Source organism: Maylandia zebra, linkage group LG12, assembly GCF_041146795.1.
Source record: "Maylandia zebra isolate NMK-2024a linkage group LG12, Mzebra_GT3a, whole genome shotgun sequence".
NCBI lineage: Eukaryota > Metazoa > Chordata > Actinopteri > Cichliformes > Cichlidae > Maylandia > Maylandia zebra.
Window position 1 is genome coordinate 20882003 of NC_135178.1, and position 23583 is coordinate 20905585.

Consider the following 23583-nt stretch of genomic DNA (forward strand, 5'->3'; position numbering starts at 1 on the left):
CGCATTCATGTTCCTGCCTGTATACTGGCCCTTTTACGTAAACTGAAGATTGAAGACACAGTTCTACAGTTTTCCCAGTGTTGTGTGGCTTTATTTCGAACATGTTAAAATAACATAACAATAACAAAGAAAACAAAGAAACAAGCAGAAAAAATCAATGTGACTGTACTGTACTGTACAATGGCTATTTCTGAAGACTACTTAAAAAATAACAAGAAAGCTTGGCTGACAGAGGCCAGGCTGTGCTGAAGAATAAATGTGGATATCAAGCTTGTTGAACTGCGCAAACTGTTTTTTGCTCATATTTCCATATATATTTGCACATGTTTCAATAAATCACTACACCTATTCCCCATTTTCCAAGCAAGACATAATGAAATGAGGTGCGGCATGAGATTTCACAGCACTGTACTAATACTGACAGATGTTACAGTGAATAAGCCACTTTTTTTTTTCAATAAACAAAACTGTATAAATTTTAAAATCTTAGTACATACCAGCATTTGTGTTGAATGCTTTGAAACTAAAGCTCATATGTGATTTAAAGGGAAACTAACTCTTTAAATTCAATCGCCTAAAGGTCAACTATGAGTCATGAATCATGTTATTGTAAAAAATGCTTGAATGCTTGTCTTCTGAATTTGGAAGTGTAAATTATAAAAGAAATATTATTCTGCATGGAGCAGAGAAAAGCAAAGAAACAACACGCGCACTTTGCCAGTTTAATGTGTGCTTAAATCTTCTCATTAGGTCTAATACCCTTTCAGTAAATAACATTCATTGCTATTCTGCCTGTGTTGAAATGGTTTTAAAGAGATGATGCCTACTGATTTCAGATGTTGCAGTGAAATTATTGTTTTGCCCAGCCCAGTATTATCAGTGAGCCTTGGCTATATAACAGAAATAAAACAATTTAGAAGCACTTTAAAGGCTGACTTGTTCCTACAGTTAATCCCATGTTTTCCATTTAAATAGGAAAAGTGCAAAACACAAATTGTAAAGCAAACCATTACTGATGATATAGCAGTCATTTATCTTTTATAAAATTTTAAAATAATTAAATGGGAATTTTAAAACAGAGAAATCCTTTGATACAACTGTAGAACTTCAGGAAAGACACTTGTCTTGCGTCTTATTGTACTGTACTTACTCTTTTGCTTTAAGAATGCAATAAGATCTGATGATTATATTATCCTTAATATATTATGACGTCAACACTTTAAAAGCATCCCATCGTTTTTATGTCGCGACAATAACATACAATAACGTTTCATTTCTATCCACAAAAGCCTAGCAACCACATAGCAAATCGTTGTGTAGTGCGGTGATATTGGCAGTAGATGGCGCCACTGTTTTTCCTTTCGCGTTTGGGGCCAAATCTCAGTTTTCTCCTTCTTCCAGGTGCGGAGGTTTGGCCTTTCCGCTCTCCGTACAGGAATGTGAGCACTGCATTACGTCAGTCATCCTGCCAGCGGCGAGAGAACAGCTCCGTCCAGGAGGTCTCAGCTCACTGCTTTCTCTCTCTCTCTGTGGAGGATTAAAGGCGTTTGTGTTTTCTTCCTGCTGTGTTTAGAGGTGGGAATCTCGGACGGGGAAGAACGAAAGCGTGAAGCGGCTCATGACAACTCTCCTCTTCAGTATGAGGAGTTAGTGAAAAAACAAAAAAAGGGACCTGAATATCGACGACACTCTCGCGGAGTAGATGGAGGAACCAGGAGGTAAAGTGGTATTCCACACTGTACCTTTACATTGAAGTGATGCTACATTGCAGTGATGTAAAAGAGCACCATCTCTCTGTCTGAAGCGCTCAGCTCACGCAATGTTTTTACCTTTAAAAACTGGGCTTTTTGGAGACCGAGCGCAGCGGCGCGATTGTTTGCTCGCTCAAATCCAGATCCCAGTTAAACCAGTATTGCAATTTTCACATGAGGTTTCTGCGCTACACCTATTTACAGGGGAGGCTCGTTTCTTTCTTTGCAGATAAGTGTTACTGTGTGGGCTGTAGAGGAAAGATTCAAGACTCGTTTCAAATGAAAGTCCTCCAGGACACTTGGCACAACGCCTGCTTCAAGTAAGTGGCTGCAGATCCTGATTTTAAGGACCCTCATTACTGTCATGAGCACAGTTTTGTCACTCATACTCCGATGGCTGGAGACTGTTTGTGTATAAGGAGGTGTTAGCTCGCGCTGACACAGACAGTTGTTTGTGTGGTTGATTTTGTGTGTGTGTTTGTAGTTTACTCTGTTTGGATGTACTTACAAATGGACCTGTGGATAATCCCAGAATTTTCTGTTCTGTCGCCTAAACACAGACTCGTGTCTGTTTTCAACTGTTCTCCATCGTTTTTGTGCACAAAATGTCCTCTGTAGAATGTCATTCGGCAGTCCCAGCTGACAGATCGCCTCCCCAGGAGAACTTTGCCCCTTCTGCTCTTAAGCTTAATGATTGCCGCCGTGGAGATGATGTGAGCTCTCTGGTTCGTACAGGTCACTGACCATATTTTTGTGTGCAGCAGTAAACCTGCAGTTTGATGTCAACATACTGCACATGCCAATATTATATAACACACAGAGGGTTTTTCCCCATGGAGATCAGTTGAAGGTTGTTGTTTTTTCCCTCCGTGTTAAATAAGGAAGCTCAGGTTGTTTAACAGGAATGACATGCGGTATTTCAGCTTACTGCGGGATCGCAGTTGCATTTGCTGGGTTGTATTTAACTAACTTTATAAAACTGATCAGCCAAAGCTGGCTGACTGAATCTGTGAAATATTGCTCATTAGTGAATGTTTTTTTTTCCCCTCTCTCTATCTCTGACTGAGAAGGCGCACCTAGCACACACAAGTACACCCAAAAATGTGTTTGGGAGTGGATCAGGGTTCCTCTGGCACTAAAAATAGAACACATTTAATATTTTCTAGGTTGACTGAATCTTACAGCTGAAAAAAAGGGACTCTTAAGCCAGTATGTATGTGGCAGTGTCCTTGCACAACCTTTGATTTCACTCTTTTAAAGCACACACTTCTCAATAACACACAAAGCCTATTTATCTCAGCAGCAAGGTTCCTGACGCAGCTGCGTTACTCACCCTTGATGCTTTCCCTCCCTTTGTTCTTTTATACCTTTTCACATTTTTGGAATTCCTGGTCATTTCTTTGTCTAATAACTTCCCTTCTTTAAAGTTTCTGCATATATGAAATATTTTTCTTGGGTGTTTGTTTTGTTTTTTTTCTAAGCACCATTGTAAGCTGATGCCATCGTCGCTCACATTCTTTGCAAGACATAACTCGTTAAGCAAACAAAAATAAAAATGTCCTTGCAGATGTGATACCCTGTGGTGGTCCCATTCTCTATTGTCAACATGCTGCCCCTCTGCCCTCCGTATACCTCCACCTTCTGTAACATTCTTGTGAGGTGGCATCACTCTTGTTCCAGTAAACCTGGCAGTGTTATTCAGGCCTATAGGTAATGGCACGTTCAGCTCCGCAGCGTTCTGCATTCCTAGACGGCGAATCAGAGATGTGAGCTCTCTGTCTCAAACACTACAGAAGCCTTTGTGTTGTTGGCTTTTTTTTTTCTTTTTTCTTTTTTTAGACAAAACTATTTCCTATCTTGTTCACTGCTTTCCACCTGCATAACTGCAGATCTTATTGCATTTTTTCTATGGTTAAAAATAGTCTTTCCCATACTGGGGAGAGTTGTTTAACCAAAAATAGAAGCCACAGCTAGATTTGTACAACGCTACTATTTTTCTTTTATGCCTTCATTTACATTTTGGTGTTGCCTCATACTTATACATTATAGACTTTAAATTCAGTGAAATTCAACAATTGTTTTGCTTTCAAGGAAAACAACCCCCCCCAAAAAGCCTTCTGCTTATGTACACGTTTACAGAGCACCGGGTGCACACGAGCATTATTTAGAAGATGTGGATGAGTGGATGTTTGCGCCTCATTTAGCCTACCTGTGAAGACATTGCATCTGGATGTGCTGTTGGAAGCAGGCCAGCCAGTGGAGGCTGTACAGGATGCTTTGGAAAATGTGGAAAGTCTTATGTCCTTCTTGTGGAGGTTACTTAGGTACAAGCAGCATTGCAAGTACTTCTCCTGATGGCTGTGTCCTCTATTGGCATAATAAAAGTTGAAGGTGTTGACTTGGCCTCCAAATTCTCCATATCTGACTCCAGCCGAGCAGTTGTGGGGTGTGTCCAGTATAAACGGGTCTGATGGAGGCCCAATTTCACAACTTTGAGGACTTAAAGGAGCTGTGGTGAACTTGTTGGTGCTGATGCTGTTGCACACAGTGAAATACACCTTTGTCAGGCTTTCAAGGCCACATGTAAAAGATCATCTCAGTGTCTATTTCTATCATTACTGCCACACTTTAACAAAGGACTCCAACGGCAATGGATATTTAAGGAAACAAGTAATGTTTACTGTGTAGTGTTTGTGCAGCCAACGTGACTGTAACCACCTGAGTTAAGTGCACACGCCCATTCAGCACCATGTATACGAGGAATTTAGGTGTTTTTATAAGCTTACTTGCATTACTTAATGTAGATGGTAAAAGGAACAAAGTGTACAATACAATTTTGTATATGAATGCTTTTTGTTCAGAACAAGTTTTTCTTTGTATGTTTGTTTTCTCTCCTCCACCGAGACACACAGTATGTTGTACATTCAGTATTTTTGAAGAAATACACCTTTTTTTCTTCTTCTTTGTAACTATTGTATCTATTGAAGGGACAATGAGAGTGTTGATACCTCCAGTCGTTGTTGGTGCTGTGCTGACATTACTTGTCTGTGTGCTACAGTTTGACAAATACTGAATGTTTCAGGCTGATGGCAATGTCTGAGTGCTACAACAATCAAATGTGTATTGTGGCCTATTTATTTATTTTTAACTTGGTCACTTTATTAGTTACATCTTGTCAGTAATAGGTTGGACCTGCGTTTGTGTTCATAACTGCCTTAAGTCTTCATGGCATAGATTCATCTTCAGAGATTATAATCCACACTGATGTGATAGCATCACGCTGTTGCTGCAGATTTCTCAGCTGCACATCCATGATGTGACTCTCCCGTTCCACCACATCCCAAGGGTGCTCTATCAGGGTGAGATCTGGAGATTGTGGAGGCCATTTGAGTACAATGAATTCATTGTGATGTTTAAGAGACCAGTTTGAGATGATTTCAGCTTTGTGATATGGTGCGTTATTTCACTGGAAAAAGCTTTACTTTTACTTTCTTTTTTTTATTATTTTAGAATAAGAATTTATAATTATTATTGTGTGTGTTGTATATTGTAATATGTCAGGGGCAACCTTTTGGGAAATCTGAACAGGTACTAAAACAAAAGCACACAACCTTTTTAAAGCTGAAGACGCCGGACTCCATCAGGCAGCTAGTAATAACATTTTTACCAAAGCAACAAATTCTAAAAATGAGGCTTTTATTTGATTTTATTTTGTGTGAGTTTTCCAAGTTCGCAAAATCATTTCCGAATATTTTTTTCAATTTAAGTAGTTTAAGTTAACTAATATGTTTTTCACTTCTAGTAGTTTTTAGTTTTGTTTTAGTTAACTATAATAACCTCGTGTCAGACTACCATCCGAATGCTGCGGCACAAACTGAGACTCATTAAGACCGGGCAAAATTTTAAAAGTTGGCACTGTAATTGTATTGCAGCAGAAACGAGTCAATAATAATATAATGCAGCATCTGTATTTTCTCCCACTCCTAATGATGTTTGATAACGTTATTAATCATTTAATGAAAATGCCAAATTTGTGTAATATTGTGTCACACCCAGACATCAGATGTTTGGCCTTTTAGTGCAGTTGTGACCACAGCAGCTTAGCAAGCGTTACTCATGCAATCTTGACTTCAGGATAATTGTTCTGCTCTGTTACTCCTCATCACAGCACAGTGTGATACACCAGGCTGTATCTTGTGTCCTTTTCTTTTATGTTGCTTTCATGTCAGAGGAAAAAGGTTTGTTTCCTGACACAAATATGGATCTGTTTCATGTCACGTCCTCTCTGCCTCAGAGCCAGCTGTTCCCTCATTCTCCACTTTTCTCTCTGCAGCACAGACACAAACATGTGGTCTTTCCTCCAAAGGACAGCTCCTTCTTAAGTAATGCCAGAAAACTCTGAAATATTTGGAGTCTGTGCCAAAGTCAATAATCCTGGATGAACTATACCTACAGTGGAGAGAACAACGTGATACGCGGGTCTCAGCTGAAGACTGGAGCCAGCACCAAAAGAATAAAAATGCGTACGATAAGCATTTAAAATAATGTTTTTGTCTTCATCGAGAATCTGATGCTTTTCATCTACAGTAACTGGCAAAATAATCATGCTGGGAACCACTCTAAACTGAAAGTAGTTGACTGTTTAATATTATAGCCGTTCCTCTACGCAGCCAGTATATTATCTCACATCTGCTGTTAGTTTTGTGCATAAGTTCGAGAGAAATCAATGCAGTGAACAGCTTTTTCTTTCCTGTTCAAGTCCAAATAGTCGACTGTCCTGACGTCTCTTTTTCACTGTGACTCATTTGTCTACATGTCATCACCAATACATCAGGATTCTTCTTCAGGTGAATGTGTAACCAAGGTGGAGAGGGGGGAAAAAAAAGCTTGAGGAATCATTTGCAAAGTCGGGCAAAAGTGGCTCCAGAGGCTTCAGTAATCCGATCTCTCATAAAGTGGCTCATCCTGGTTCGGGCCCTGGCAGTTAAATCTGCTGCCATCATTTTTGCATAACCAGTGCAGCTTGTTCAAGGAACGCTCAGTGCCTGCAGGTGCTTCCCAGTCTGCTGGTAACTTCAGCATTCTTCACTCTGAACACTTTGTCTCAGTCTCAGGCATTAACGTCCTCTTACCTCTGCCAAATATCAGTTTCGATTAGCAGCTAGTCATTTAACAGGAGCAGCAGTTGGCACTATTTATAATGGTAGTGCTAGCTTTTACTATCACGCTTTGTTAGACTGTTGAAGGAAGAGAAGTACAATGAGAGACACTCAGAAATCCTAAACCCCAGGATGGGTTTCTGAGCTAATGTGGCTAACGGCATGACTTGTTAGTATTTAATATGACCTACTTAAGAAAATGAACTGTAATCAAAAGCTGTATTATAGCCCAACTGGATAATTTGAGGACTTTGCCTCTGTAGAGTCTTATCTTGAGCCTGCTTATAGGTTGTTGTCCTGAATCCCATTAAGCACTGAATAAGGACTTGGCAGCTATAAAGGCACTGCGCAGTCATCAAGTAAGAAAAGTTCTCCCAAATCCAACATCTGCTTCTTCAAAAGTGGAGCATTTTTATTTAGTTAGTTACTTTTGTGATCCCTGCCTCTCTAACAGTGCAAGCCCCAGGGCATTTCAGCGACAAGGTATTCGTACTGTTGTACACCTTGTAAAACAAGGCATGTTATATGTGTGGAATTGACAATTGGCAAAGCGATCAGAATTTTTGTTACAGCTTTTCTCGTGTGATGCTTTTACTCATTTATTTTATTTTAAAGACAGTTCTTGAAAAAAAAGTTCCATATTCTTGAGACATTCATTGATAAATCAAAAATTACACTGAGATTCGTTAATATTTTTTGGTACATCACCAAGTATAAATGGTATAAAACACAGATATGGCACTGTGGTGTCACCCTTCGTTTTTGGACTCCACATTTTGAAGCTAAGCTGTAGCCATGTTTTTGTTTGTTTGTTTTTTTTTAAGCCAGCTGTTACCTTTATACAGTTGAAGGGTGGAGTGCGATTCAGCAAACGTGGTTCACATGCTGCATTTATAAATTGTGTGGGTGCAACACAGACACACCTATCAGCTTATTAGTTCTCAGCAGTGGATTAATGTAATCTTACTCGCCAAGCAGGAGCACAAGCTTCTAGAATGAGCCAGCGAGCACGCAGCAAGCCATATCATTAGTCAGATAATCCATTTAAAAAGCTCCAATAGCACACACACAATGAAGAGGTTCAATCCAATGACCACATAATTTCCTCAGGGATTAATAAAATATTCTGATTCTGATTTCGAAGGTCTAGATGATGCTGATAACAGATAACTGAATTATATCCATGGATGAGTTATAGAAAGTTCAGCCCCAATATGATTTTCAAAGCTGTGAAGTTTTTGTCACCCTTTTTGGCTACTTGAGGAGTTGCAGTTTTTGCTACTTCTGCATTCGCTGAATTTTTCAGTTCCAGACGTTGACCCTTGATTACAAAGGCAGAGTGAGGAGGGTCTGCCAAGTGCAACAGAGTTAATGGACGTTTCACAGGACGCAGCACGTACAAACAAAAGTCCAAAGTTTTCATTCTTTATGTTTCTTGAAATTTTAAAAACTGCTAGATTAACAAGCAAAACCGATTTTATTTATCCGTGTTTGCTTATTTTTGATTCATTTTTAACTTGTAGACATCAAAGTCACTTGTAGCACGTTTGCAACTGATTAAACTTCTGATTAAAAACGTCAATATTTTTGCAAGAAACTGTCCACATGGCGTTATCACCACAGAGTAAAGGTTTTAAAGTCAGCAGCATCATTGAGGAGGCAGATTTCACTGGCTGACTGCCCACGCTGCACCCCTAGGTATGTGTGGCTGCCCTGACCTCACAGGTGGTTTACTGGATGAGAATTTAGGGCAGTTTGGATTTTGTTTTTTTGGTTTGTTTCCTACGTTGTGCATGAGAAACTGTTCAAAAAACACACTTTTTTTTTTTTTTAAGAGATATTGCGGATGCTGAAGTTAAGATAAGAAACATTAGAAATATTGGAAAATCTAAATGCTTGGCTGCTTTTGTGCACAGTCAGTATTCTCTATCAGCATCTTTGGCTGGCTTTTCCCCTGCTGTGTCTCATATGTGTTGTACATCCAACATCCATGCAGTCAAACAGGCTTTTGAGACTCTGAGCGCCTTCATGTCATCATAGACATCTGCTTCACATTTCAAAATCCATTCTGAAATCTTTTGTTCTGCCTCCGTAACCCTGAGTGTTGGTTTTTTTCTGTCTCCTTAGATGTTCTGTGTGCTGTGACCACCTGACTAACTGGTACTATGAGAAGGACGGCAAGCTGTACTGTCGCAATCACTACTGGGAAAAGTTTGGAGAGCTCTGTCATGGTTGCTCTCTGCTCATGACTGGACCTGCGATGGTAAGTCTGCTGCTTTCATTCTTTTACTCCATTGTATGGAGGGTCTTTTGTTTTTCTTTTTTTAAGCTGTCGCTCAAAGACACTGGAATCTGAGCCAACACCTAATCAGCCCAGACTCCACTAATTTTACATGTCCAAGCACTCTATGGCCTGTAAAAACATTTAGATAACATTGTTAGTTGCTTTTGGCTGAGACAGCACATGTAAGCTCGGGTGTGGTATGTGAAATAGATGCACATCTCAGGCAGTCAGGATGCAATTAAAGGTGCGATCAGGTTGCATGTTTTTTTTTTGGGAGGGGGTTGTGTCTTGTAAATCCAATAGAAGTTTTTACACAACATTGGCTGGGCTTCTTTTAATGCTTACATGACACGCTGACCTGGCCTGGCACTCAGCCCTCTTGTGTTAAAGACTTGAACATAACAGAGTATCCATACTCTGGTGTAGAATGAGAATTACAACCCGCCAGATCGGTTTTTTTGCTCTTTGCGCGTCTGGTACGTTTTGTTTTTTCTTTTGGAGACTCTCAACACTGGGTCGAGACTGTTTGACCACTGCTGTTTGCATGTGATTGCCTGGCTTTCAGCGTCTGTCTTGCCATGATCTTATAACACCAGTTGCCAACCTTTTCCCTGCCTACTTAAATAATGCCAGAAAGCCCACAGACCATGTTAGTACGCTCTGTTCCTGTTTCTGCTTACTGCTCCAGATTAACGTGCGTTAAAAGGCAGGGGGCAGTGTTTTTTTGTGGCAGTTATTACATTTACAGATGAGTGATACTTCACATGGGCTGCTGCTGGACTTTGCAGAATGCGGTCTAGACTTTACTTGTGAATTACTTTCCCCCCCTTGAGGCCCCATTATGTTCCCTCTCAGTGCAGAACTTCTCCACAGTTCTCTGTTAATGCATGCCACACTCTGCCACTCACATTATGATCCGTACTGATGGTATAAAGAACAAATGCGCCTGCTTTTTGGGGTTTGTTTCTCCACAAAGAGAAAATGTAATTGATCAACTTGCCTTTATATTTTTTTATTAAAGTAAAGAAACTGACATCCATTAAATTTAACCTAAATGTCAGGCAGCATCGATTTTTTTTTTTTTTTTATATCTACAAATCAAAAACCTAAAACTGAGGTGGCCACAAATGGGGTCACTTCTCTAGCATGGAGCCAGGCTCAAGTTTTTCTTTTTGCCACCAAGCAACACACATAATGGAGTCCTCTATTTGGTTCTGGCATTCTGCTTCATCAGCCAGCAAAGCCAAGTGTTTTTGGCAGGGCATAGCTGGCACCGGAGCCTCTCAGCCAGAAAGAAAATCATTGTGGTCCATCAGCGGAGGAGGGCCATGCAGCGCTGCTGCTTGTTAAGTATTCAAGTCCAGAACACTATTGTTTCTGTCCTGGTCCAGCTGATTGTTAGTTCATTGATTCTTTGGAGATGTTTTTGGAATTCAGAGCACAGTGTTTATGATCAGTTTATGCAATCCCGCTTTTGTTTTCCACTGCCATATTTTTCTGCCCACAGCGGGGTCACCGTTAATTGTCCCTCACTTTGATCTGGCTTTGCCAAGTTTTTACTGCTCCGCACTGCTGTCTGAGCCTCAGGCAGGTTTGTGGCTGCTCTTAGTCACTGGTGGATTTTCTGTTCCTGGCTTAAAGGCAGGGAGGTACTGACAGACTCCTGATATGTCACAATGATTTGGCTGACATCACTTTAATCTCTCTGCAGCAGCAGGGAATCCTTTCACAGCACGAAGTTTCTGACTCAGAGCTGTGGCAATAATGTGGGAAAAATACTGAGCAACTCCCCATATGCTTATTGCAAATAGCTGAGATAACTAATCCATAGTTTTAGGACTTTTGTTTGCATCAAAGACAAACAAATATCAAAGCTTTTGATTTATTTTTTCTATTCCAAAACGGTGAGAAAATCAGAGTTGCTGCTCTTCTGCTGGTGCTCCCTTTAAAGGTCACCATGGCAGATTATCTTCCTCTGTCACACCAACCCGTATACCATTCCTGACGCAACTCTCTCCATTTATCCGGGCTTGGGGCCAGTACTAGGAGTACCCCCACCGCTACCAAGCTCTGCTCACAGCTTGAAAGCATTAATATTGAAATCTAAAATCCCGTCCATTCTAGCACTGTTTTGAAAAATCTGTCCACACAAAGAGGCCACATCAGGAGCATGTCGAAACAAGAGATGATGATATAACCCTAAATTTCTAGAAATGTTCTCCAATCAGAAGTGACAAATAAGAACGCGGGACACAGGCTGATGGCAGAAAAAAGGGGTTAAAGGTGCACGGTTCTGAGGTTCCTTTTATTGTCCACTTGTAAACACAGAAAATCAGTTTCTCTAAATCTTTATCCTGGAAGATTTTTTTTTAAATTCTCCTTTTTCAGTGACTTAGTCCATTCACAACGACCGTTTTAAGGCCAAAATGCATAAAACAAAATACCCATCCACATGTGGACGGGGCCTGAAACACATGGCTGTATTGGGCAGGTTTTGATAATTGGCGGTCTGGTCTAACAATACCAGGTGAATGTAATCTTTAAACCCTCTCAAGTCCCACTGATCCCCCCCCCCCCCCATTAACTTTCAATCGCTTTCACTTTATCCTCCTCGCCTCCTCCTCCTGTTTTTTCTTGTTGGGTACAGTTTCAGCACTTACTCCCATTGTTCCCAGGTCCACTATTTCAACTAGCGGGAAAACAAGAGCGCCATCCTCTTCCTGTTTTGGTTTCACAATCAAGCCTTCATTTTTGTACCTGGTTGTAGACAAAACTGTCCAATGTGTGCAAGATTGCTAGGCAAACACTTTAAGCCCAGGCATTTTTGTGCAATCGACTTGTATTTCATCACAAGTTAAAACCAAAACTTTGTCTATTGCCTATTTAATTACATAAATAGTCCTGAAATCAACATTTTACTTGTTTGCAAAGGGTAGACATGATCTCATCTTGCATGAAAGGGATGAAAACGGTGTGATGAAACTGAAGTCCTGCATGCATGTCAGAAAGGGAAATCGATGACTGATACTCAGGCAGTGTCGGTGAGAAGCAGCTGAAAGTTTCAGACCATTGAAAGGGAGAAAGCCAGTAAGACGAGTGTGTCAGATCCCCAGAGGGTGATGTCATAGCAGATTCCAGACAGGCTGAGAGTGAAGCAGGTGTTACGGCTATGTCACCGCTCACGGTGGGAGGGAGGAGGGCAGAAAACAACACGCAGCTCACAGCTCACCACCAAAGCACAACAGAACAAGACAGCAGGCTCGTCGCGTTACTTCTGAATGGAGAACTAGCCCGTTTGTTTCTGCTTCCAGGTGGCTGGAGAACATAAGTACCATCCTGAGTGTTTTGTTTGCTTGAGCTGCAAGGTGGTCATTGAAGACCGGGACACCTACGCTTTAGTCGAGAGGTCAAAACTGTATTGGTAAGTCACCTGCACTGGATTTCTTTAAAGCTGTTTGTTGAGAACTGCTTAGAGCAGCAATTGTAGGGCCTTAACATACGTGTCTTGGTATGTAGGCTGATTTTCATAGTCTATAAGTAAAGGTTGTAAACTCATTTATACACCACTCCGACAGCCGTCCCATGAAAAATTAGCCAGGTGCTTCCAGCTAACGCCACCAGAGTAAACTGTTTTTATTTTTTTCATGCAGTGTCTTTAGAGTATTTAGTGAAGCCAGATATATTTTTACCTTCATGTTTAGAGTATTTTAGGATTGATCACACATGGGTAATTAGTGTACATAAAATAATATGTACACTATAAATCTAAGAAAAACCACAGCATAACTTCACTCATGCCTGATGCGGTTTCATCAGTGTGCCATATCTAAACTTCTATTTAACAGCCATAAGCTACACTCACGAGTGTTAAAACTTGACTATATTGGAAAATTGCTTTGATCCAGGAGTAGTCACAGCTTGGAGTCATATACTGTACCTTTTTTTTGGTCAGCTGCCTGTCCCACATGATGATATAAGACTTAAAAATTTACCCAGAATGCAGTGTTTGAATTTTTATATCCAGTGAGTTATCGCAAAAATGGATAAAGCAGCCGATACACCAAAGCTTGTTTCTGTAACTCTATGGCACTGATATTAAATTGGTGCAATATTGATAGTAAAGCAAAAAGCTGTTGAGCAAAGATTAGATTTTACTTTAGGTTGCAACACTTGGTTGGTCTAAACTAAACTTGATCTTATGTGTTTTTCAACCCTGGACATTTCATGTGGTTCTTCTGCTGCGATTCAGTTTTATAGTCCTTTAATTAAAAATCCTTGTCCCCTCTTTTTCTAGAACGTCTTACATTTAATTGTACTGGCCAATGCCAGGAATGTCTTAAAAAGTTAATGTTCACCCTCAAGTATGTTTGCTCACGATTAGTTGGTCACTTCTGCATGACTTCCTGTTACTCTGTGCCCTCTGAACCAAACTTTAATAAAATGTGCTTCTGCATTCTCCTGGTGTGAACAGCGGAAAGTGCTACAAGCAGGAGGTTCTCACACCCATGTTGGAAAAACGCTCGTACGACTCGGTCCTGGACTCCCTGCCCCACACGGTGACCCTCATCTCGATGCCTTCTGCAGCCAATGGGAAGAGAGGCCTCTCTGTGTCAGTGCTGAGGGATGTCAATGGCTCAGCGAGTGTTCAGGTCAAAGAGTAAGTGGGACCTCGTGATGTCTGACTCCATGCCTGTCCTCGAGGCTCTGTGGGAACAGCATGAGTAATGCTTTACGTAACGTTGATTATAGGTTGACTAAATAGCAGGTGTGTGTAAATAAGCCACTGAAAAAAAAAAAGTACTTATTGACAGATTAATAATATATGGGAGTTTCTCGAGTCCTGGTGTCCTGGTGGGCAGACAGGACCGGCTGTTTTTAAACCAGCACATTTATTTCATAGTCCTCACTTACTCATGCTGCTGCTGTTTTTCAGGGTCAGAGGAATGCTTATTAGTCCAGAGGTTCGAAATGCCATCCATGTTGGAGACAGGATTCTGGAGATCAATGGCCTTCCTGTGGCGACATTGATGGAGCAGGAGGTGGGCTTACATATTATCTCTGATACTTATGGAGTCATAAGTGAAGTCATTCAGCCAAAGCCGATTAGTTTCATCGTTAATGCAATTCCTTGAGTGCACTTTCGCATAGCAATGTTGTTATACAATCGCTGCACATTTGATTTTTGACATTCTTCCCATTCCTCGATCGTTTTTACATAAGCTGGGAGACAAAGGTGTGTAATGACTGCACTTATAGGCTCATTCCCACGATCTCAGCGTTTTTGTGTTCGACTGGTTGGTTCCTTTTTAATATTTTTGTTATGTTAAAGATAACGAAAATATCAGAACAGAATTTCACCTGAAAAATAAAATAATGCATTAATGAAAAGAAATGCGCAATAAAAGGAAACTCATGTTGGGCAACAACATGAAGTAAGTGACATCATCATGAGCTTATGAATAGTTTGCTGCTGTTGAATGAAGACTAACTCACAGAACTTGATTTAGCTTCTTACTTTACTCGTACCATTAGCTGGTCATCTTTACCTGTCAGACTCTGCTGTGTCAAAGGGTGAACAGAGACACTATTATAACATTGCATGAACTGGGCTTTTAGTTTCCTTCTTCCTCGAACAAAGCACATGGTGCTCAACACTGGGATGGTTGTTCCCTTTAAACGTAAGCATATCTAGACACTCTGATCACAGTAACTTGGTCACTGCTGTCAGCATGCATGTCACATGTCCTGCAATTTATGTGGTGGGAGTGTTACCACCTACAGCGCTGGACTTGCGTCACACAGGCTGAGCCAGTACAAAAACTATGACTGCACCTCAGATTTCACCATCAGTTGTCATTTGGATAAGCAAATACCAGACTTAAAGAATTGACGTTGAACCAGGGCTCTTTGACTGATGCTTTTAAGCATCAGTTTTGAATATAGTTATAAATTATACTGGTATTTATTTATTTTTGCAGTGTTGTTTAGGAAGTTTTATTACATTGCCATCAAATCATCCTAAGGGTGAAGGATGATAGTTTACAGGAAGTAATTGTGGCATTTGTTGTTAAAAAGCCTGAAAATAGTGTAATTGTGGAAAATCCATTAACCCTAGTTAATAAATATATATATGTATAATCTTTTTTTTTCTAACCAGGTGGATGATCTTATTCACCGTACCAGTCACACGCTACACCTTCTAATAGAGTATGACCCAGTCAGGCATCGTTTGGACCGGCTAAGGCTGGAATCACCAGGGAACCGTCTAGGAGTCCCAGCCACCTCCCGCATGCGCATGTCCTCACCATCTGACACGGTGCTGGAGAGGACAGATGTGGTTGACGATGGCACACTGAAAAGGAGGTCTTTAAGGTATGTTACAACAACCAAAAAGCATGCAACTTCCATATTTTGGACTCTGTAATGAAGAAGACATCAGGGATGCGAGTTATCATTAATGAGCTATGTTGTGTTTCAGGCGCAGTAACAGTATATGCAAGTCACCGGGACCAACTTCTCCTAAAGACCATCCATTTATTACACGAGACATCGGGCGCTCGGAGTCCTTGAGATCCTCCGCTAGCTGCTCTCACCGCATTTTTCGGCCATGTGACCTCCTACACGGAGAGGTCTTAGGAAAAGGATTTTTTGGACAGGCGATCAAGGTGGGTCCTTTACTCTTTTACTCCTGCCATCGAGCAAGTTTTGTGAACTTCATGTAATTCATGTGTTCCTTCTGTCGCAGGTGACTCATAAAGCCACAGGCGAGGTGATGGTGATGAAGGAGCTGATCCGGTGTGATGAGGAGACCCAGAAAACGTTCCTTAAAGAGGTTGGTAATCTGCAGCAGGAGCCTCTGATTAGTCACTGAGAAAGCAGAGTCCACTGTCTCTGTATGGAGCTGTTTATTAATACACACCACTAAAGGCACGGCACATGACCCAGTAGTTAACTCTTTGTATTTGTTGTTGTTGCCAGTGTCTTGTGGAAACGCATTAGCTTGACTTGTATTTTATTCAGTGCTTTTTATCCCACAGACTCTGGTGTAAATCAATTTGGGATCATCTGCTTATAATAATCTGGAGCTTTTTTTCTTTTTTTTTTCTGTCACACGTTTAATCTTCAGGTCAAAGTAATGCGAAGCCTTGACCATCCCCACGTTCTGAAGTTTATCGGCGTGCTATACAAAGACAAAAGGCTCAATTTGATTACTGAGTTTATTGAGGGCGGCACGCTGAAGGATTTCATCAGAGACATGGTGAGTCTAAAAAGCTGAAACACTCCTCACCCATAGTGAAGCAGAAAAACAGTGCCAGGAGTTATGTAGGGAGGGGAGGGAGGGTGGTGACCTGGAGTAAACTCTGCACTGATACAGGGCTCTGGACTCTATAATTGGCTGGGTTGTGTATCAACTGACCGGCTCGTGGAGTGAGAAAAGTTATAGAAAGTGTTCTCAGGTGAAACTTGGAGAAGTCGCGCTCCGCTCCCCCCCCCCACTGCCAACGCCTATTCAGCACACGCCCCACTGAGGAGAGTGAGGGTGCTTTGTCCCTAATGAGGCTTAAAGCATGTGGGGGAGGACTATTTTAGATTTAGTTTATTTCATAAAGGTCTAATTTCATTTAACATAGCTGTCTCCTACTTGGTGTAAAATCATTATATTTAACGCTGTTATGGTCTCTCAGAGAGCTTCTGTTTGTCTCATTGCTTTTTCTTTTTCCTGACTAACAGGACCCGTTTCCATGGGAGCAGAGGGTGAGCTTTGCAAAGGGTATCGCTTCTGGCATGGTGAGTTGGCCTCCTGCAAAGAGCTTACTAGCTGCTACTGTCACCTGACTGTATGTGTTCAAACAACCACATCTATTAGATATTAAGTGCCACAAATGAGCCGGAAAATGAAACTAATGAATTCAAAGAAAAAATGAAGTTGAAAAACTATAACCATTAAGCTACTGTGTAACAAAATGCTTAACATAGCTGTAGATCAACCGCATGCTGTGACAAAGTGCAACCCTTTTATTCATCTTGTAAAGATCTGATGAAATCCGCGTTTAGAAGATTTAAGCAAATGAATAATTTATTTTTGGATTTACTTTGGATTCTCTGTGCTTACTTGACATGACTTTCCCCCTTTTGTTTTTAGGCCTACCTCCACTCAATGAGCATCATCCACAGAGACCTAAATACTCACAACTGTCTGGTTAAACTGGTAGGTGGCATTTCATCTTCTTGGCATTATAAACCCTGTTCTCTCCTATCCTGGGTAACTAGAGAAGCCTCGCTTGTAATCATTCAACAGGACAACACTGTAGTCGTTGCTGATTTCGGACTGTCCCGACTCGTAGTAGAAGAGAAAGTTAAACCTCCACCTGAAAAACCTACCAATAAGAAGCGTTATAGACGGATTGATCGAAAGAAGCGGTACACCGTTGTGGGGAATCCTTACTGGATGGCTCCAGAGATGCTAAATGGTGAGTGGACATTAAAAAGGGGGAAAAAACAGGAATGAGAGCTTAATTTGTACCCATTTTGTAATTACATTTATTTATCTGTTATTTCAGGTAAACGTTACGATGAGAAGGTGGACATTTTCTCCTTTGGAATTGTTCTCTGCGAGGTAAGACGCTGATTTTTACTCAGTTTACTCAAAGTAATGGCTTAACGAGCACATTTTGGGGTTAGATGACAGACCTTGCATGCAATTAAGCCTTTCAAAGTAAGCACTGATGCATTTATGTGTGAAAGCATTGTATGCACATCACTATCTGTTTAATTGACTGCCTACTGTTTATCCTCCTTACTGTGATTCAGATCATTGGACAAGTCTACGCGGACCCTGAGTGCCTCCCCAGGACTTTGGACTTTGGCCTAAATGTTGGCAAGTTTGTGGAGAAGTTTCTCCCTGAAGACTGCACACCAGCCTTCTTTCCTTTGGCTGTAGCCTGCTGTGACCTCACACCAGACAACCGGTGAGCCACAGCTTTTGTTTTAATGTATTACAGATTTCATTTAACTTGTTATGAAAAGTTAATGTTCTGCAGAGTTGCTGACCGGTAAGGTAAAGTTCTTAATAACCTGAAAGAGTCAAGAGATGTGGCCATATGAGAACTGTATCTGCCTTCACTCGAGACGGTATGCGGCCTTTTAATGAAACTGGTTGTAGGAGGAGGAGTGAAACAAAAACCCTTTCAGATGCCATCTCAACCTGCTCGCTGAGAGACACGCCTCTGCTACCAGATTGCTTCCTCATGTTTTCTCTCAACCTTGTCAGTCTGGTTTTAGCCTCAAACCCCTCTCTGTGCCCTCGTTGACCATTCCTTTTTCTCCCTTTTTTTATTCCTCAGTCCACCTTTTCAGAAGCTTGAGGACTGGTTTGCAGCTCTGTCCCTCAATCAGGAGCTGGGAATCCCCCTGCCAGCCGAACTGGATGAACTGCATCAGAGCCTGAGTCGACTTTATTGGCCTAAAGACGGCTCTCCAAACCAGAGCTCCGATCAGTCGTTAACCCCAGTTGCAGCCTCTCCAGATTGCTCGAGCACGACAGACAATGGCACCTAGGACTTCTGCCTGTTCTGTCTGTATTTACTTTAGTGACACCTCTGACCTGCTGCACTGTGGATGTGTAAAAAGAGGAAAGTTGTATTGAACCCGAGCCGTATTAAAACTGGATAACCTGAGGTAGCTGGATCAATCTGTGTTTTTGGGACTTTAACCCTGTGAATACCAGTGAACTGCAAAGATAGTGCAAAAACATTTCAGAATTACAAGTGTTTACTAATTCCTCCTGTGCCACTCATTACAAAGAAGATTGTTCACTCTGTATAAAGACAAAAGAAAAACGTCCTCCTTGGCAGAGGGAAAGACTCTTTCTTTCTAAGGCGGAGGACTTTATGCTCCCACGTGACAACAGTTTTATTTTCTGTCGGGTTTCTTTTGGCTCTGGAGTTGTTGTTGCTGTGTGTGGAATGCACAGATCGGTCCTTGCCCAACAGAGGAGTCACTTCACTTCAGCGGCAAAGAAAACAAAGATCCTTGACAGTCTAGCTCATTGGCATGTTCAAATAAACAGGGCAGGACACACAAAAAAAAAATAGGTGTGACCTTGGGCAGCAAAGAAAGCAAAACACACCGTTGCTGCTGAGAATTCACACATGATGGCAAAGAAATGTTCAGATTATGTTTATTCCAAGCATCACTCATCTCATTTTTGATCATGGATCTGTGTACTTTCTAGCTTAATTATTTTAATTATTTTACCAAAATGTGGAACGAACACCGTGCAGATGTTTTATTTCTGTCGGGGGGGAAAAAAACGGGACAAAAGCTCTTTTGCAGTTTAGGACTGTTAATAATGATTGTTGGACATAATCATGCAAGAGCTGACTGTTTGGAAAAAGAAAAGAACTGCCTTTGTACAGGACTAGATATTTTCTCCACTGTATATAAGTATGTACATATTGTAGCACTAATTTGACGTCTTGTTTTTTTTCTTCTTTTTTTAATGGGACTTCTAGATTTGTATATTTTAGACATTTCGTCAGCGAATGACATTTTGGCCTTTTTTGCTATCATCATTCAGGGTACTGACAACCAGCTGTAACCACTATTATTTATATTAATGTAGTGTTTCATAAATAAACCTTCTGAAAGTTGCATTTTTAATTGTCATTATTCAGGTGCGTGGCATCAAACGCACTGAAGAGCGACGACACGGGGCGCCTAAGTTTGTGAATGCAACAACTCGAGAATGAGGCGATGTATGATTTTCAAATTCATGCATAGGTGCAGCTGTGACCTCAAAGGCAAGGTCAGAGGTTAAGTTATCTAAAAATCTTGTGAATGCAGTGACTCAAGATGGCAGTCTCCTGGGATTTTCATTTACCATACCTGAATCTACTTAGGGCTGAGGGATACTGGTGGCCATCAGCATTTTATTTTATTTATTTTTTGTCTCAGAAATGTAGTTTAATAAGCTCATTATTGTCAACTTAGGTCTTTAGTTTTAAGATCTGCCACTGGTACTCCTACTCATGGCTGTTGCGTGATGATCTACAGGGAGTGCAGAATTATTAGGCAAATGAGTATTTTGTCCACATCATCCTCTTCATGCATGTTGTCTTACTCCAAGCTGTATAGGCTCGAAAGCCTACTACCAATTAAGCATATTAGGTGATGTGCAACTCTGTAATGAGAAGGGGTGTGGTCTAATGACATCAACACCCTATATCAGGTGTGCATAATTATTAGGCAACGTCTTTTCCTCTGGCAAAATGGGTCAAAAGAAGGACTTGACAGGCTCAGAAAAGTCAAAAATAGTGAGATATCTTGCAGAGGGATGCAGCAGTCTCAAAATTGCAAAGCTTCTGAAGCGTGATCATCGAACAATCAAGCGTTTCATTCAAAATAGTCAACAGGGTCGCAAGAAGCGTGTGGAAAAACCAAGAATCAGAATCAGAATGGGTTTATTGCCAGATGTTGAGGTTTACAACATTAGGAAATTGCTGCGGTGCTTCAGTGCAGACAATAAGAATTAAAGTGCTATGTAGAAAGAAAGATATGTGCATGAGATATACATGAGATATATACATGAGAATAAGAATTATGAGTGCTACGTAGAAAGATATATACATGAGTGCAGGTGGTGATCAGTGCCAAACATGAAATGATGCAGTGACACAGCGTAGGGTCATGTGTTAGTGGCGGGGACAGTCATGTGGTTATTGTTCATGTGTCCAACAGCAGAGGGGAAGAAACTGTTCTTGTGGCGAGAGGTTCTGGTGCGAATGGACCGGAGCCTCCTGCCTGAGGGGAGCAGGTCAAACAGACTGTGTCCAGGGTGAGAAGGGTCAGCTGAGATCCGGGCTGCACGCCGCAATGTCCTGGAGGTGTACAGGTCCTGCAGAGATGGGAGTCTGCAGCCAATCACCTTCTCAGCAGAGCGCACAACACGCTGCAGTCTCTGTTTGTCCCTGATAGTGGCTCCAGCGTACCACACGGTGATGGAGGAGGTGAGGATGGACTCGATGATTGCAGTGTAGAATTGCATCATCGTCCGTGTTGGCAGGTTGAATTTCTTCAGCTGCCTCAGGAAGTACATCCTCTGCTGGGCTTTCTTGATGACGGAGGTGATGGTGGGCTCCCACTTCAGGTCCTGGGTGATGGTGGTACCCAGGAAGCGGAATGAGTCCACAGAGGTGATGGGGGTGTCAGTCAGGATGATGGGGGGGAGTGGGGCTGTGTGCTTCCTGAAGTCCACAATAATCTCCACTGTCTTCTGGGCATTCAGCACCAGGTTGTTGTGGCTGCACCAGGACACCAGACGTTCAACCTCCCTCCTGTAGGCAGACTCGTCCCCGTCCGAGATGAGCCCAATGACGGTGGTGTCATCTGCGAACTTGATTAGCTTGACAGACTGGTGGGTGGAGGTGCAGCAGTTGGTGTACAGGGAGAAGAGCAGAGGAGAAAGAACACAGCCCTGAGGGGAGCCGGTGCTGATGGTCCGGGAGTCCGAGACATTCTTTCCCAGCCTCACGTGCTGCTTCCTGTCCGTCAGGAAGTCAGTGATCCACCGGCAGATGGGATCAGGCACATTCATCTGGGAAAGCTTGCCTCGGAGATGGTCTGGAAGGATGGTGTTGAAGGCAGAGCTGAAGTCCACAAACAGGATCCTGGCGTAGGTTCCTGGGGAGTCCAGATGCTGCAGGATGAAGTGTAGGGCCATGTTGATGGCGTCATCTACAGACCTGTTGGCTCTATATGCAAACTGCAGGGGGTCCAGGAGGGGGGCCGTGAGGGTCTTGAGATGGGAGAGAACTAGGCGCTCAAATGACTTCATGACCACAGATGTCAGAGCCACGGGTCTGTAGTCATTTAGTCCAGTGATCCTAGGTTTCTTGGGGACAGGGATTATGGTAGAGGACTTGAAGCAGGCAGGCACATGACATGCCTGCAGTGAGGAGTTGAAGATGCCAGAAAACACTGGGGCCAGCTCGTTTGCACAGTGTCTGAGGGTGGCAGGAGACACACCGTCTGGGCCGGGAGCTTTCCGAGCATTCAGACTCCTAAACTGCTTCCTCACATCTGCTTCATGAATATGAAGAGTTGTGGTCGGAGGAGGTGGTGTGAAATCCTCTTTTGTGTGGGGTGAGGGGGCGGGTGTTGCAGGTGAACAGTTTGAAGGTGGTGATGGCTCTATGGAGGGGGGAGAGGTGGGGGAATTAGTGTCCAAAGTGCCTCTATTGTTGGGGTCGTTGGAGGTGTGAAGGCTGCCTGATGGCTCGTCAAAACGGCAGTAGAAGTCGTTGAGGGAGTTGGCTAAGAGCAAGTCATCAGTGGAGTGGGGGGTTTTAGGCTTGTAGTTTGTAATATTCCTAAAACCTTTCCACACAGAGGCCGAGTCGTTCTCTGAGATCTGCTGCTGCATCTTCTCAGAGTGCTGATGTTTGGCAATGTCCACTTCTTTAGTGAACCTGTACTTGGCCTCTCTGTAGCAAGGCGCCACTTGCCACCAGTTTGGCCATATTTCAGAGCTGCAACATTACTGGAGTGCCCAAAAGCACAAGGTGTGCAATACTCAGAGACATGGCCAAGGTAAGAAAGGCTGAAAGACGACCACCACTGAACAAGACACACAAGCTGAAACGTAAAGACTGGGCCAAGAAATATCTCAAGACTGGTTTTTCTAAGGTTTTATGGACTGATGAAATGAGAGTGAGTCTTGATGGGCCAGATGGATGGGCCCGTGGCTGGATTGGTAAAGGGCAGAGAGCTCCAGTCTGACTCAGACGCCAGCAAGGTGGAGGTGGAGTACTGGTTTGGGCTGGTATCATCAAAGATGAGCTTGTGGGGCCTTTTCGGGTTGAGGATGGAGTCAAGCTCAACTCCCAGTCCTACTGCCAGTTTCTGGAAGACACCTTCTTCAAGCAGTGGTACAGGAAGAAGTCTGCATCCTTCAAGAAAAACATGATTTCCATGCAGGACAATGCTCCATCACACGCGTCCAAGTACTCCACAGCGTGGCTGGCAAGAAAGGGTATAAAAGAAGAAAAACTAATGACATGGCCTCCTTGTTCACCTGATCTGAACCCCATTGAGAACCTGTGGTCCATCATCAAATGTGAGATTTACAAGGAGGGAAAACAGTACACCTCTCTGAACAGTGTCTGGGAGGCTGTGGTTGCTGCTGCACGCAATGTTGATGGTGAACAGATCAAAACACTGACAGAATCCATGGATGGCAGGCTTTTGAGTGTCCTTGCAAAGAAAGGTGGCTATATTGGTCGCTGATTTGTTTTTGTTTTGTTTTTGAATGTCAGAAATGTATATTTGTGAATGTGGAGATGTTATATTGGTTTCACTGGTGAAAATAAATAATTGAAATGGGTATATA

At 42.2% G+C, this 23583-nt stretch overlaps 1 protein-coding gene across 1 annotated transcript; it reads left to right on the forward strand.

The window, feature by feature from the left end:
- Window positions 1–1444: 1444 nt before the first annotated feature.
- limk2 (LIM domain kinase 2) lies at window positions 1445–19847 on the forward strand. The gene is made up of 16 exons (XM_076890856.1): window positions 1445–1718; window positions 1981–2071; window positions 9038–9173; window positions 12506–12615; window positions 13666–13851; window positions 14128–14233; window positions 15352–15566; window positions 15673–15859; window positions 15940–16026; window positions 16321–16452; window positions 16926–16982; window positions 17338–17403; window positions 17494–17665; window positions 17756–17811; window positions 18006–18163; window positions 18539–19847. Exons 1-16 carry the CDS (start codon window positions 1703–1705, stop codon window positions 18750–18752), a joined length of 1989 nt encoding a protein of 662 aa, XP_076746971.1. The 5' UTR covers window positions 1445–1702; the 3' UTR covers window positions 18753–19847.
- The last annotated feature ends 3736 nt before the right edge of the window (window positions 19848–23583 follow it).

Bases quoted from the DNA above. Each gene is read 5' to 3' on its own strand.
- limk2 (XM_076890856.1), top strand. The intron at 2,072-9,037 runs GTAAGTGGCTGC...CTGTCTCCTTAG, and splicing joins TGGCACAACGCCTGCTTCAA to ATGTTCTGTGTGCTGTGACC. The intron at 18,164-18,538 runs GTGAGCCACAGC...TTTATTCCTCAG, and splicing joins GACCTCACACCAGACAACCG to TCCACCTTTTCAGAAGCTTG.